Genomic DNA, 16,232 nt, shown 5'->3' on the forward strand with positions numbered 1-16,232 from the left:
TGCTGGGCTAAAATGTCTTGTTGCTGCAGGGCCAACCATCAGCTGTCCAAGATCCTGCTAATTAAGTATCAAACATATACAGTATAGCAACTGATAACATGTACATTATATGGTAACTTGCTCCATTTTGATAGAGGTGCAAGTTCTGTATATGCACATATCCAGTAATACCACTAGAGGGGGCTATATGACAGAGGCATTGTAAAAGAAGGCTTCTGGTAATGTGCAAGAGGGCTACAGATGTGTAAATGAATAATGCATTTAATCATTAAATCTGCATACATCTCTGACTGCCACTGCTATCCAAAAAAACAAAAAAACAATGTAAAAGTACAAGAGCAGATATTTGTTTTCTAGCTAATTTCCCATTTAACATGCAATAGGGCAAAGCTTAAGTTCCATACATGAGTGATATCACATTCACTGCCGTCATTTCCTCCCAGGTGGATCATTTCCTTATTTTAAGATTCTGCTGTCATTCTTGTCCACACTTTGACATTTAAGAATAAAGCTGGTTTGTTGGGAAAGGTCTTCATTAATTCACACACCAACTCTACAGGATGCCCTAATCCATTTCCTACAGCAGCAATGGACTATAGAGGCCTGAAGGAGTGCTAGAATATACTGTATGAAAAATGCAGATTAATAAGTTAAGTAGTTGTTTAGCCTGCATAGTATTTTAGACTATTTACAGCACTGCCCAGTCATATTTAAATACTCTACTATGTGAGTAAAGTTAACATAAGCAACATTACTTTACATTCTACCTACCCCACTACTGACAGCCTTTGTTAAGGTGCTGTAAAATATGGATGCATTATAGTTTAAAATATATGAAAAACACATTTACTTTAAAGGTCAGAATTTAAATGCAGTATACATTTCTACAGTATTTATATACCTGAGCAGATGTGATGCACAGTTGATGGTGCATAGAGCCCTTGTACTATAACAAGCTCTCAATGAAATCAGCATCACATATTTGCAGTGCTGTTCATAATCAGTGGATTAAATACTGTAATTTTCAAGGATTCACGTTTTATTGTGAAGATGCTGCTGCTCTCACTAAAGCTTTAAGGTGGTTCATGCAAGTGTTTATATTTGTATTCCTATCATTTAAAGCATGTTCATTTAAAACCACATGAGCAGAAAGTTGACATGGGCCACTGCTAAATTATTAAGACAAAGCTATATTGAAAATCATCTGCTGTGTAAAAGAATGCATTATTTTTCATCACAGAATACAGAACAGCCACTGAGTACACATTTACATTGTGCTTGTAGATTCCTGCTGACTTATATTAGGTTAAGTATGATCCAGCTCAGAAGCACATTTCTCAAGCATCACAATAGTTTAGTCATGTGGTTTTTAAACTTGTGGTTGTCATGGGTGTAAATATATTGCAAGCTGTAATGACCTGTAGTTGGAAATGGAATCAGAATCAGTAACAATGTTAAAACTGATAATATTTAAGGTGTAAGCAAAAAAATATCACTATCTTACTACTACTGTGATGAATCTACTGGTTGAACTGGCAGACTTGTTCAAATTCCTTCTGATAATGTTTAACAGTAACTCATCTGATTTCCTGTTTTCTTATGTTGCTTTGTAAGAAGTCGTGTGTAAAAGAATTTAAATGCTTGGATGAGCCAGATGAGAGATACTGCAGCAGTTCCTCAAAATAGCCCTGTTCTTATCAGGCTGAACAGCTGATTCTACTTTGTCTGCAAGTTCACTGTTCCCTCACACACACGTAGATGTACACGTACCTACGGTACATTCATACACAGCACAGAAAGTTAATTATGAAAAAAGAATGACAAGAGTAAGATAAAGTAATAAATTAATAAACAAACAAAGAACAGTAACATGTCTACTATGTTTTACTAGGGCTCCACTTTAAGGTCGATGTAGAATTAAATTAGAAACACTAAAACTTCTCAAACCAATCTATGTGGAACTGAATCTGCATCTTCTTCCATGTCAGTGACGGAAAGCTAATTAACATCATACAGTCTCAGAACCAGCCTGTACAGTAAGTTAACAAGGCAGTAAAGCACTGCACTAACAATAAAACCTCTGTTATCAGAATATATCTGAATACTTACAGTATAGTTAACCGTTTCCATGAGGAGAAGACCATCCTAACATTGCTCACACTGCACCAGGCCACACCTATGCTCTGCAATGTTTGTACATTAACTGCAGGTTTAATGCCACAAACCCTGTGTAACCATCTGTGAGTGCACCGCATTAGTTAACTGCACTGCATGATTTGTGCTCATGTTCACAGTCACAAAGCAAGTAATGACAGGCAGTGATCCTTGAAGGTAGCATAATGATTTTGTGATAAATCCCTTGTGGTTTCCATTTCTTAAAACATAATACTACTTTAGTAAGTTTAAGCTCTAATATTGTGCAAAGGGACGGTTTCTCATTTCTCCAAGCTGTCATGGAAACAGGCAACATTCAGTTCCAACCAAAGCTATATAATAACCTTTCAGCTGAGAAAGTCCATGACTCAAAAGCTAATTTATAGGGTCAAAGTGCTGAGCAGCCATGGGTGTCACTTCTGGTGGAGATAAAGTCCAGTGTGTTTTTAAAGTGGAACAGGCAAAAAAAAAAATGCTGCAGCTAGAAATAATGTACTCTAAGCATTATATTGGCTTGGCACAGCAAAATTTATACAATTACTGAATAAGTAACAGTTAAAAATCTGACATGGTTCCCTATTTGATACCTTTGTTAAACTCTAACCATCACACTAAAATATCATATTGTTTAAAATCTCATAGCTATAGTCACTTACAGCAAGTTTTTAAAATCACACATAAAGTGAGTATGGCTGTTATAACTAGACGAAGACTCTGCAGTCGATGGCTGATCAGTGTATCATGATGGGGAGATGAATGTCTGTCCTGATTTTCATGGTAAGCCATCCAATAGTCTATGCTCATACGTCAACAGGCAGGATATCTCACTCAAAACCACAAATTTCAACCTGATGGTGACACTACAAGAAAAGTCAGGGAATTATATCCAAGATTCATCAGTTCAGTTGTCTTTATTGTCCCTCTTGGGGAAAACTGTTCTGTAGCAGTGTTCAACACCAGAACACATAAACATGCACTCACAGGCACAATAAAATATGAAGTACATGTAACCCTTCTGCCACCCGGCTCGTTATAGTAAGGGAATAGCTACTTAGTGCATACCCCTCTAAACTCAAAAAAACAAATTGGCAAAAGAGACATTCCAATGTAAGAAACTTTGTCTAGGGTTCAGTATGATCCTCACCTTTAAAACATCAATTGGAGATTTCCCAGAAATGATATTACTTCAAATAACTCAGAATATGTATGTACTTTGTTACTTGTAACTTATGGACAATTTTTCCAGGGACTGTTTCACAGTGTAGAAACAATAAACACACACACTAAACACAGTTCAAGGTTGTGTATTAATTAGACAAACATATACCACAAATTTAATTTAATCAATTATTGTACCTAGATACTTATACTGTTCCACTATCTCAATCGATGTGCCTTTAATTTCCAACCTTGGAGCTACTTGAAAGGCAGTGATGTTTCCACTACTCAGTAGGATGTACCGGTAAGTAAAATAAAAAAAAAAAAAAACATGTTGCATGTCTGTTAATGCCTTGTTTCTGTAACGTTAGAGAGAATTGTTGTAAGACTGGAGAAGTTATTATGCATTATGCCAGTTAAAATATGGGGTTTCTTACACATCTCTTTTCATCGGTACATATACCGTTGTTTATCTATCTATGGAGGAGAAATTCATATAAATTAATGCTACTGCGGGTCATTGTGCTGTCCATTTGCACAACACCAGCAGCAGGAACTGTGCACATTCACAAACTATCCTCTCGTTTTTAGAAAGAGGCTCTCTGGTTTTATGGTTCTGAAATAATTACAGACTAATTGGAGTTGTGGGACAGCTGCAGGTATATTTACATCATTATCAGTGGGTATGCTCTTGTATGCTGATTATCTGTGTGCATGCTCACAGATTCTCATGCACACCCATGCATTTATGGAAAGTGTCTCAAAAGAAGTACACTGAAGGTGCTATTTTTCATAATGATGGAATGGCCTTCTATTAAAGAGCCTATCTGTTTGTCAAAGATGTGAAAAGGTAATGTTGATGTTAAGTAAAGTATCTGTGAGAACATGGTGTACAGCAGAAAACTATGTTTTCGCAACTTTAGATGACAAAACTTGTCATTATTCATCAGTAATTAAAGTGAAGGTAAACACTAAAAGCTGGATTATTTATGTCACCACACACAGCTTTAAGCCTGCGGAATTGCTACATGCATGTAGTAACAAGCACCAGATTTAGGAGGCGCCTTATCATCCCAACGCCACAGTACAATATAAAGCTGAGAAATGACTGCTATAACACTGCACATTTCACCCTAAGGGGGAATTAAGTTATACTCATGGTGTGCTGGATAATGACAGTATTTCACACTTAGGGATGATGTTAGGATTATGTGCATGTCTCTACAGAGATGGTGTCTTCATATCATTGTAGAGACCATACTGAAGTAGAGAGTAATGTCTGCCAGTAATAACTGGCCTGTTAAAACACAAGGAGAAATAACTATCAGATTATTTCCTTCTGACAGAACCGCACTTGTCCTAGATTGTGAAAGGATCATTTTGTAAACCCACGAACTTACCTTTAGTGTCAGGCCAATTCTTGTTAACACGTTTAACACTCTATGCCATTAATTATTTTATACACTTCTCATGCAACCTAAACCTAACATGTGACCTTTTTCCTTTGCAGTACTTCAAGGGTTAAACACACAATCCCTGACCAAAATGTTAATGAAAAATCTAGCTGCCAACAATCTGAACACTGGATTAAAGACTACCTCGTATTTTGGGACTGATTAGCAGATCTTTTAATACAAGGACTAAACTACTACTACTGGGGGGAGGGTGTTGTCTCTTGTACTTCATTCAAGCAAATTCACTTGCCCTGCACTTTCTGCATAACAGTGGAGTCCTCAACATGACTTGAAACAAACTACAACACCATTAAAAAAGAAAAATTAACAGCTAAGGTATCACATCAGCATGTAAAACTCTACAAGCACAAGTGTTTAGTTGTTATAGGCAGACGCTTGCAACACTTTTATAAAGTGAAAAGTCCTTGAAAACCATCACCTCATATATGTAGACCTAAAAATATTTGCTGTTTAACAAGACTGAAACTCTGAATTGTGAAATCTCAAACCATTCAATCTTCTAAAATACCAGAATTGACATGTCAGCAACTTGACTCTCTTCAAATTATTGGTATACCACATTATTGCAGGAGCCTTGAAGCAGCATGATGGTATTAGGGAAGATGTGGGAAGAAGAGAGGAAGAGAGGTGAGTAGGGCGGGCCCATACCAACCTGCTCTCACTGCCTTGCTCCTTCTTCTCTCGGACCTTCAGCCACTTCCTCAACAGGAAACGTCTGCGGCGAGGAGAGGCACTGGGTGTGGAGCAGCTGGACCAGGAAGAGGGGGCGTCTTCATCACTGGACGGGGTGATCTCAATGGAGGGCAGCTGGAGGTACTCCTTGGAGCCAGAGCGGGATCGGACGGAGAGGTGACTGTCAGTCAGGCGCCCTCTTTCGCCATCTCTCTCACTGGGCACATTCCTCATGCGACGCATCTTGAAGCGCTTGCGGCGGAGAGTCGGGGTTGAAGAGCTGGATCGTACAGAACCATCTGACACAGCGGCGCTTCCTCCATCTGAGTATGCTGGGGCATCGCTTGGGACACTCACCTGGAGCGAAGGAGGTCTAAGAGTGTCACTCATTGTCCTATCTAGCGCACAAAAATGCAAATGCAACTCGTAAAGCACGCCTTTTTTGAGATCCTTGGTTCTGTAGCTTGAAGGGCTATTAGCTACAGACAAGTTGAAGTTTGGTGTTGAAAGGATGAGGTACAATTTAAATCCTTAATCATTGGTGATGAGTGCCAGGCGAAAGATTAGTTGAGAAGTCCTGATGGCAGATATCTTGCGCCTGACCAAATCCTTCTGCTGCTGCTCAGCTGTTGGTTGATGTGTATCAGCTCAGTGGCTGGCTGACGGACTGTGAAGAGCAGTCTGTTGGCAGTAAATATGGTCTATCAGGCTGAGGATGAGAGGGCTGGATTAGATAACAAAGGGGGCTTCTGTTCTAAGAGCAGCAGATGAAACATGTATAAGTTCTGTCAGGGAGTGTAACACAACGCCTTTGCTGGTCCTCCCTGGGTACTGGCAGGCCAAGTTACACACACTCACTTAGACACTGGCTTTGCTACTGTTTGTGCTTGCCAAAACTGTTACCTTAGCCACTGCTGCTAATGTTAAAGAGGAAGGCACCAGTTCAGAGCCCTTGAATATTGATGCTGATGCTGTGTAAAAGTCTGGAAGGTCGTTGCAATGCTAGATTTTAGCACTGCTATAGCAGAACGTTGTTGGCCCAGGTTGCGCCCATGCTGGAGGGTGAGGTCCGTCTCATGCCCCGGTGTGTCACCGTCTTCATGCCTTTACTGCCTACAGGTTAGAGGAAAGTGACAGAACTGCAAGGTACAGGCAAGGCTGAGGGTGATGATGACTAAGTTAGCCACACACAAACAAACAGGATATACAAAAACACAGACATACTGCACAGGAACACAGGCAGATAACATGATAACCAATCACAGGAAACAAGCAGCACTTGAGATGAAATCATGAGATGCTCTAACACACTCATACAGTGCCTATCCACCACCATTCACCAGCCCAAATGTAACAATACCCAACACCTTTATTTCTTAAAATCAGAGTCAAATCCATCATAGGCCTTTGAAGTTTCTGTCAATGTCCACAAACAAATAAGAAATAGACACCCTCTCTGGATCACTACTATTATGTCCAGCGACCATCTGTGTGTTGGCTAACATCTTTATGGGTTACAGTGAGCCCACCAGAACCACAACTTTGACCTTGACCAAGCCAATGTGCTGACTGTCTGCTTACTGACAAACCCTTGATGTTTTGCTGAATGCGGGCTAAGATCACACCTGTCAGTTTTGTAGGTGCAACAGTCAAACAAACAAAAGGAAAATAGCATACGTCATTACTCCCACTATAATTACTGTTCTGCACATAAGGCTTTCTCTGCTGGGCATCTATGAGGTAAGAAACAAACAGCAGGAAGAACTGCTATGTGCCTGCTGACACAGAAGAGGCAGCATGTCCTGTTTGCATAAAAATATTATATGCAGTACAACCAGTAGGAACACTTACTATTAATCTTAACACTAATCAATCTAAGCCAATAAAATGTTATAAAAAATGTACTTTTGGAACTGTATATACAGTTTTAAAATCTGTTCCAGAGTCAAAGAGCCTTTAGAGAAAAGGCTAAATGTTTAATCTAAAAACCAGTATGGATTTAGCAGATCACAAATGTGGAAGAGGCTAGTATAAATTATTTAGTATCCGAATGAATATGGTCTCTGCTGTCAAATTACGCATAGATGGTGCCCTGAGTCAAAGTGGAAAGCACCCATGCAATAATCTGATCTAGAGGAAACCAGGAACAAGCTTTTTCTTAAAGGGGGTGGATAAGAAAAGGCTAGGTGTTAAAAAAAAAGATCCAGAAGATTAACAGAATTTGCAACTTCAGTGACTGCACTACAGATTAAACTGTAAGGTCGAGACAAAAATGTCTGACATTTTTAAAGCACCAGCCAAAGAGCTTAAGTAATTATGAAACTCCTACTGTATGTTGCATCCTGAACCTTGGAATTTAAAAAGTCGATTTTCAACACTGCTGAAATATAAGAAGAAAAAAACTACTTCATTAAACCTGAGGAAGGAACAAACCATAAGCTATTCTTTTTTTCTTTAACATGACAGAATATAACATTAAACCTACTGGATTATTGTGGTCACAAGACAGATAAGGTCATCAGCACAAATGAAATGAAACATCATATCGGCAAATAGTAATGTGTCCTTTGGTCGAAACACAAAAGGAGAAAAAGTGGGAACTAATTATGGGGAGTTGAGCTGCTCCACAAGTCATTTTCACAGAAAGCAATGTACATAAACATGTTTCTATTTAAAAACGGATCAGTCCGTTCATCACTGTGTGTCCTGATTAGTCATATCAAAGGCTACACTGAGGTCAAGAAGCACCAGCACAGAACACAGACAACCATCTGCAGCCATTAAAACATGAGTGCCTGTGTTATAGTACTGAAAGAAACATGACTGAGACTGCGTGGAGTTTCCTTTTTCTTCTTCTGGAAATAAAACTAATTTGTACAAGGTTCTCTATGCAAGACAGTCGAGTAGGCTAAGAATTAGTAAGGACAGATTATTCATTCTCTTCTATCAGTCATTCTGAGGCTCTCTAGATAAAATCGTAAATTCAAACACTGTTATCAGTGCCATTGAGATATCCAGCCAAATATAACAGGTTCCCTTTGAATTGTGCCACCATGGATTCATTCACAAATATTTGACAAAAAATACAGCAATTGGACTGTGTAAAGGTCAATGCAAGTCAAAAGGCAAGAACACAGCGTTTCTCATGCTTGGTGAAATCAAACCTTTTTTATTACATAAGAAATAAAGCCTATATATTCTTTTAGTTTATTTATTTTAGTGCCTTAATGTTTATTAAAAGTTATATTTAAGAACTAAAACTTTAGGATGTTAAACTAAATGTTTTACAAAATAGGTTACTATTTGCATATATGCAATACTAATATTGCATATCTGCAAATTCCTTATTGTCCTATATTCTGCCATGCTTAATATTCGGTTAAATGGCTATTTTGATATTTATCAATGAACATTGGCTTTTAATTAGCTAAATGTAAGTGGCATAAGAGATTCAGTAAAACAGCTGTTACAGTATGAGTTTCAACTAGTATTTTAACACCTTGCAACTAGATCCAAAATGAAAATTCTATTAGACCCAGTCTTACTAAATTACTAGCAGTTGAAGTTTTAATACTTAAGCATTTATCTTTCATTTTAAAACACTGGTTTAACTACTGTTATTGCTTTTTATGTCCTCGTATCTCACAAATAATTAAGAATTCATACACTAATAAAACCACACTAAACTATTCAATCAATCCACTCGTATTGATAAAATCATCATGAGCTCATTGTTTAAGATTTAGCAAATGCTTTACTGACACTCCTTCATACTGTATAAAGGATTGATGAAGCTGTAAACCAAAAACAGAAGCCACTGCTCACAGACAAAGTATCGTTTATGCCATGTTCTGTCATAGCACTGTTTATGCTCCAATAAATAATGACACGTGGACACCCACACCCACACCCCTCCACACACACATACACTCCAGGAACAACAACACACTGACCTAGAGGCCGAGTTTGGAAGTGTGGAAACATCCAAAAAGACAATGTTTCTTGTTAAGAGTTTCTTTCTAGAGTTTAACATGTTCCAGTAGCCTCAGGTTGCATTCTGGCATCACTGAGGTCAGCTCAGGTTACCAGGTGATGTCATGGCTGAGCATATATGCATGACTGAGGATCATGTTAAAGAATTGTTGCTTCAAGCCACGTGCATAAGCTTGCATGTTGATATTTTTTAAATTTGATGATCAGATTAGTTCAATTTATTAGGAAAGAGAAACAGTATGAAACACTGCAGCTGTGTTGATACACCTGTGCACTGTGAGCCCACTATAATAATATTAAAAAATAGAGCGCACAGCAGGATGGACCCAGATGGTCTCGCCCTTTTACATCTCAGTGCCTTGTGCACTTTGCAGTGCGTACATTACTGGGGTCAGTAGATGGACCTGCCACAGAGTCGGTTTGCTGTTACAGCTGAGACATAGCTTTCCATCACCGTGATGGCTACATGGCACAGGACAATCATGTGATTACTTGCTTTTCATGCGTCATTATGGACCATCGAGGTTCAACCCTATTGTTCCCTGCCTCTCTATTCTTAGCACTGTGTCACTGTCAGCCCAGTGTCAAACGCCGTGGGCAGATTACACAGGCACAGTAATGCTAATTAAACAAACACTCATGAAAACACATGCAGCCTAAAGTGCTCTGATTAGTCAAATGTTTCTTTACAAGGGCACAAAACATAAAGCATCTGAAACTGGGAAATCTCTGTCACAGTGGGTCAAGTATAAACTGACCTATCACAATGAGGAGGCTGCTGTAACAATCTGTAGAGTACATGTTTATATTGGTTTAAATCTCATACTGAAGAACAATTCTCTGGATAATATTCCCATTTAAGTCAAGTATATTTTCAGGAATTTTTACTGTAAAAAAGTAAATTATTCACCAACGCACCTGATGGTTACAGTGCAACTGGTGGATGTTATTTGAGGGACTACTACCATAGGTGTTGGGTAAACTATTGCAATATGTAGTAAGCTAAGGGGCAGTGATGGGACAAGTGAACAAGCCTCATCATCTGGGTGTGAATGTGATCTGGGCCTTCTTATAAAAGAGAGGTTGCAGAGATTAAACTTTTGAAGAAAAAAAAAATCAATAAAGGCAATTTTGGAAAACCACCTTTTAAATGGGAAGGAGAGTGCTATTTATTCTTTGTTTTCCTTAAGGGGTAAATGTGGTCAGAAAACATTTGCAAAGAATCACAAAGTACTGGACAGGCAGCTGCAGGCAGGCTGATGCAGAGTTTTATGGTTGTATCTGCACCAATAACAGCAAAATGTGCCAGGCTCCAGAAGTACTACAGGCCTCACATGGCCCTCTGCGAACTCAAGAGTCTAATGTAATACACCAAAAAGAACAGCTCTGTAATGTTCCAATGAATCTACTCACAGCAGGTTACCATTGAAAATAATTATGTTAATTACAAATGATTATGTATCCTAAGGCATTTATGGTACTTCAACAATGAACAAAACATGTACAAGTGCTATTATCAAAGGGAAAGAACAGAAAACAGGATGAAACAACAGTTCCACATAAAAGTTTTTACCCTGATTCTACGTAACATCTTTCTCACAGGCACAATGCTACTGGTGTGGTTTGCTAGTGATGCGCTGTCCATACTAAACAGCCTGCTCCCCATATATAACCTTACCGATGAGCAATTACTCACTCGTGTAGGAACGCATTATTCAACATAACAGGGATGCAAGTATTACACACATTGTGAAGCTATGATAAGGTTATAAACTCTGCTCATGTAACAGTCTTCATTTCATCTTCTCTGTGCTAATCTACTGTAGAAGTCTTACTAACGCTCCAGTCAGACTGGCATCTGATTACACACCAGCTAGAGGAGAATCAAGGAGCACATTCTGTTGCAAATGACTGTACATTCAAACCAGACCACTCTCTTTCTTTGTGGAGCCCAAGTCAGGTGTTGTGCTGTAGCCAGGGAAGTTATTTAATGTAGGTTATTTTCAGGCATGAGTCATATTAGTCATTTATTACAGTATTTACATAAAAAAATTAATTATCTGCTTCAAAACAAACTATCTTACAGTTTCCTCACAAACCTTATATTATATATATATGTTTTATGTCATGCACAAACTTTAGGATAAAGCTATTTATATAGTATTTTGTATTAGGATGTCCCCAACATGCATCTTCTTTAATTAGAGCTGGCAGGCAATGAGACAGGCAAGTCTACGTACAACCGTGTTCGTCATAAAAACGGCTCCCTCCTCGTTCTTTGTTGTACATGTCTACAGAGACTTGCTGCGCTGATTAAAACCCAGGCTCTTATTTTGACACCCCACCCTCTAAAAATAACCTTGTTACACTATGGAAACAGCCATAGCTCTTCAGTGAAGTACAGTACAGCACAGTATGTAGCTTAATATGATAAGATGCATCTTAGGGGATATGACACAAACTGAACCAACTGCATCCAAAAACAATCTGACTGAATCAGTTCAGCTAGCTTCAAAGAGACTGTATTTTAACAGAGGAATGCTGCAATTGAATGGCTCTGATCGGAATTAGGCAAACCTCTTCTGAATAAATTTGAGATCAAAAAGTAGGCCGTGGTGGTGATGGGGGCATGATCAGGAGTCATGATTAATACGGTGTGCAATATATAATTAATTTGTCATTGTGTGGAAAGGGTCTATAGGAGGGTGTTGATGAGTGAGATGGCGCTGAGCTGAATGCGCTGAGGAGGTGCACTTCAGGTGCGCTGTTGTTGAGATTTACTGAATCCACGTACAGTAGCCTATCACTCATAGGTGCAAGATATAACTAATGAATGCAGCTCACTTGCCATGTATTGCATGCATTTATATGTCAATCTTGCCTTGTTTTTTTTTTCTCCTGCTTGCTATTCCAAAGAATTTTTGTCAGTCCACACCTAGAAACCTCAGACATACAGTAGTTCACTAATTAGTAATTTGGCACACATACCTGGCTCATTCGACTCCCATTGGATGTTTTTCAGAGCAGAGTCAAAGTAAGAATGAGTGCAAATGGAGGAGGAAGAACAACAGCATAAAGTAATAATAACAATACACCAAAATGAACCCGTAAACTATCCTATTGTTTTGCAGCGGGTAACTAAAGATGTATTGAAATGTAATCAGTATCAGCCCCAAAGTGTCTTAATGAATGCAATGATAATATAAACACAAAAGTCATGTAATGACACAAAAAGCAGTAAAATAAATTTTGCATTCAAGTAATGAAACACAAAGCCAGTTTACGGCTTCCACGTGTTTTGACCTATGCGACAGCCAAATTAGTTTGAATTAGGCCTGACTGGCTCTGTTATATTTCGGTTTTATGACAGCAATTAGAAGCCATTAAATCAGGTTAGTTAATGAAGCCCTGACAAGACATTCTTACTGAATCATGTTCATGCTATATTGCCTTTCACTTTTGGTGATAGCTGTAGATTGACATCTAGCTGCAGTAATCCTGTATAAGTGGCCCAAAACTCCCATGCTAAAGTTGTGATTAAATCTGAAGGGTTGGAACAAATTCATCAACAAAAGTCATCCTTTTCTACAATTTTTAATTAACTGGCAGGTTCATTTTTTGGTTTAGAAGATCATGCATAATCTTATTTCATGAAAACAAGAATATAATGTACCAGACCTTGTTGTTATAACATCCAAGTTTTAAATCATGTTTCTAAATGAACAAATAATCAGCAGGTGGTATCACTTTTAGAGCTCATATAATAATCTTCTTCCATATGAGGATGTTAAACTGCGCCAATATTTAGAACCAGTGGTAGACTATGATTATTTTATTTTATTTATGAATGAATCTACTTTCCTATTCAGGTATTCCAAATGATGATTGAAAGCTATTAATACTCTTATTCTTTACTATAATATGGTGTAGTGACAAATCTGACTATTGCCATAAGCTGTTACAATGTCCTCTTTTTTCAGAAACACTAGAGCCTGTGAAGATATGGAAAATTATTTGTCAAACATTAGTACCTGAGAAATCCATGCCTAGACCACAAGAATGCAAAACAGGAAAAAGCCTAACCAACAACATCTGCATATTTCTCAGCACTGCTGTGGTGACTAAAAGCAAAAGCTATAATATAGTAGAGTCATTTCAGGATGGATGAGGTCAATGCCACCCATCCCCCAAGCAAACATATATCTGAAATGCATAAACCATTAAACCAGGACGGAAAAAACCTTTTTCTACATGTGTGTACATTCCCACAAAAGCCACATACTTATAGCTACAGTATGTAACCTAATGTAGCACTAGCATTAAACTCCAAATCGACCCACTCCACTTCCAGGAGCACCCCGTCTCCCTGCTCCACTACGCTCTGCCACGCTCTACCCAGCTCTTCATTATGAGATTAGAATAAATGAGAATGTAACAAAACGTACTGATCGTTTAGAAATAACTGAAACTCTGACTGGTTACAGAGCTTTTAGAAGCTAATATCTCTGCACTGCTGTCTGTGCTGTTCAGTGAGTCTGGGTCACAGGAGGCTTCGAGAGCATCTCTCCACATTAAGACAGGTTTTCTACAACTAAAATATTAAAATACTAAAATACAAAGTTACATACTGTAGCTCTGAACAATATCTATGGAACTGTATAGGCTATCACAGTCATTATATGATGCGGGCCTGGTTATTAAATTTAGAATGCACTCTATCATAAGTCTATTACCAAAAGAAAGTCTAAAATGACAGGAGAACAATTATGTACATTATCAGCTACAGTAGTACAAACAAAGGAATTTTAAGGGCATAAAAGAACCCCTCTGAAATTGCCCTCAAGAATCATATCATTAAACATAAACTACTTTTTTTTTTTTTTTTAAACAGCCACACTGAGTAAAGCAAACCCCAAGCAGTTGGTAAACTTGGTTTGTTCACCAACTGCCACTTCCTCTTGGGCTAGGAGGCATTTTCCCAGGCCCGACAGTCACAAAGGGCTGTCGGAAACTGAGAGACATGAGAGTGTGAGAAGCATTGAAAGTGGTTTCACTGAGAAAGGTATGACGCCAGATCAATGACTTTAGTCTTTGGAAGGGAAAAATAAAGCTTGGTATTGAAAACAAAATTGTAAGTGGAAAAAAAAGGCAAACATTGTCGATGCGGACAGCAGATCCGGGGAGAAGGCCGTCCTCTCCTCATGGATCTCAACCAAAATATGCAAATGAAAAAAAAAAAAATTATTTCCATTGCCAATGTTTTTTTTTTTTTCCAATACAAATGCGTCAATGCCAGTGTTTGCTTTTTCAATTGTGGTTTTGTTTTCAATGCCACGCTTTATTTTTCAGTGACAAAGACTAAAGTCATCTGGCACCATAGAAAGGCAGCTATAGTAACAGTCACCAACTGTTAAATGTACTAACTGCTCTCACTGGGAGGATGTTATTTTTGTGCCCCGAGTGAGCTACAGGCTTGTTCACAGTAACAAAATCTCAAGAACAACAGTACTTTAACTAGTGTGTTGTATGGAGCTCATAGTAGAGATGTGCCAAGGTGGTAACTCCACTGTGAAGACAGGATGTCTGAGCCACTGCAGTCACCATTAGGAAGTAGCTCTAACATCTACTTCAACCGTGCAATGTTTTAACTGTTTAACTTCTGAATGTGTTTTATATGCACAAGCAGGTTGTGAAAAGGTTTCCTGTTTTTGAGCTAAAGCAGGATGAACAAATCCCGTGGCTATAAGCTGGAAATTGGAAAGAAATTGAGGCACTGAGAAATTGCTCTAATTTGTGTTTGGTTAAAATTTTGAACTGTTCCTTTAATGTGCTTGTTTTTACAGTTTCTGTTTTGGCTTTAAACGTCACATGTTATTACTGTGTGAAAGGAAGACAGCAGAAGCTATACATTCAGGTTGTTGTACCTCACAAAGGAAATATCAGGGCACCAAAGACACACACATAAAGTTGAAGTCAGAAGTTTACATACATCTTTAGCCAAATACATCTAAACTCTGTTTTTCACAACTCCTGACATTTAATCCTATAAACATTCCCTGTGTTAGCTTAGTTAGGATCAACACTTTAGTTTAAGAATGTGAAATGTCAGAATAAGAGAAGAGAAAAAGATTGATTTCAGCTTTTATTTCTGTCATCACATTCCCAGTGGAGCAGCAGTTTTCATACACTCGCTTAGTATTTGGTAGCACTGGCTTTAAACTGTTAAACTTGGGTCAAACATTTCTGGACGCCTTCCACAAGCTTCTTACAATAAGATGGTGGAGTTTTAGCTTATTGCTCCTGACAGAACTGGTGGAACTGGGTAAGGTTTGTAGGCCTCCTTGCTCACACATGCTTTTTCAGTTCTGCAGACAAATATTCTATTGGACTGAGGTTAGGCCTTTGTGAGGGCCACTCCACTAGCTTGACTTTGTTGTCACATTTTGCCACAACTCGGGGTCATTGTCCATTTGGAAGACCCATTTTGATTTGATTTTGATTTTGATTTATTTATTCTTTCAAGCATGTAAAGACAGTTGATATGACAACACACATAATTTTACACATATCCAACAAATGCTAATCCAATATCAATTTGCTTATACCTAGTACATGCTTGAATGGAGTAGGAAGAAGTCAGACTTACCCAGTCCTACCCCATGACATCATCTTACATCATTGGTTTGCAAGCAGTATCTCTACATAAATAATTCTCTTCTACACCACACAAGTAATATACTAAAAAAATATAACAGTGTTAACATTCTTACATAATTACAT

The 16,232-nt window shown here is 38.3% G+C and overlaps 1 protein-coding gene across 11 annotated transcripts in view; it reads right to left on the reverse strand.

Moving 5' to 3' along the window:
* gramd1bb (GRAM domain containing 1Bb) overlaps positions 1-16,232 on the reverse strand; it is a 100,626-nt gene that overhangs the window by 59,216 nt on the left and 25,178 nt on the right. For 9 of the 11 annotated variants that reach the window (XM_020600421.1, XM_020600420.1, XM_020600417.1 and 6 more), the window contains exon 2: positions 5,440-6,572. The exons of 1 other annotated variant lie outside the window; for it this stretch is intronic. In XM_020600421.1, the coding sequence (XP_020456077.1) occupies positions 5,440-5,849 (410 nt within the window). In that variant the 5' untranslated portion in view covers positions 5,850-6,572. The remainder of the gene's footprint in view (positions 1-5,439; positions 6,573-16,232) is intronic. One more of the 11 variants, XM_020600415.1, reaches the window with a different exon arrangement.

This window comes from Monopterus albus, unplaced genomic scaffold (genome assembly GCF_001952655.1).
Source record: "Monopterus albus unplaced genomic scaffold, M_albus_1.0 scaffold46.1, whole genome shotgun sequence".
NCBI lineage: Eukaryota > Metazoa > Chordata > Actinopteri > Synbranchiformes > Synbranchidae > Monopterus > Monopterus albus.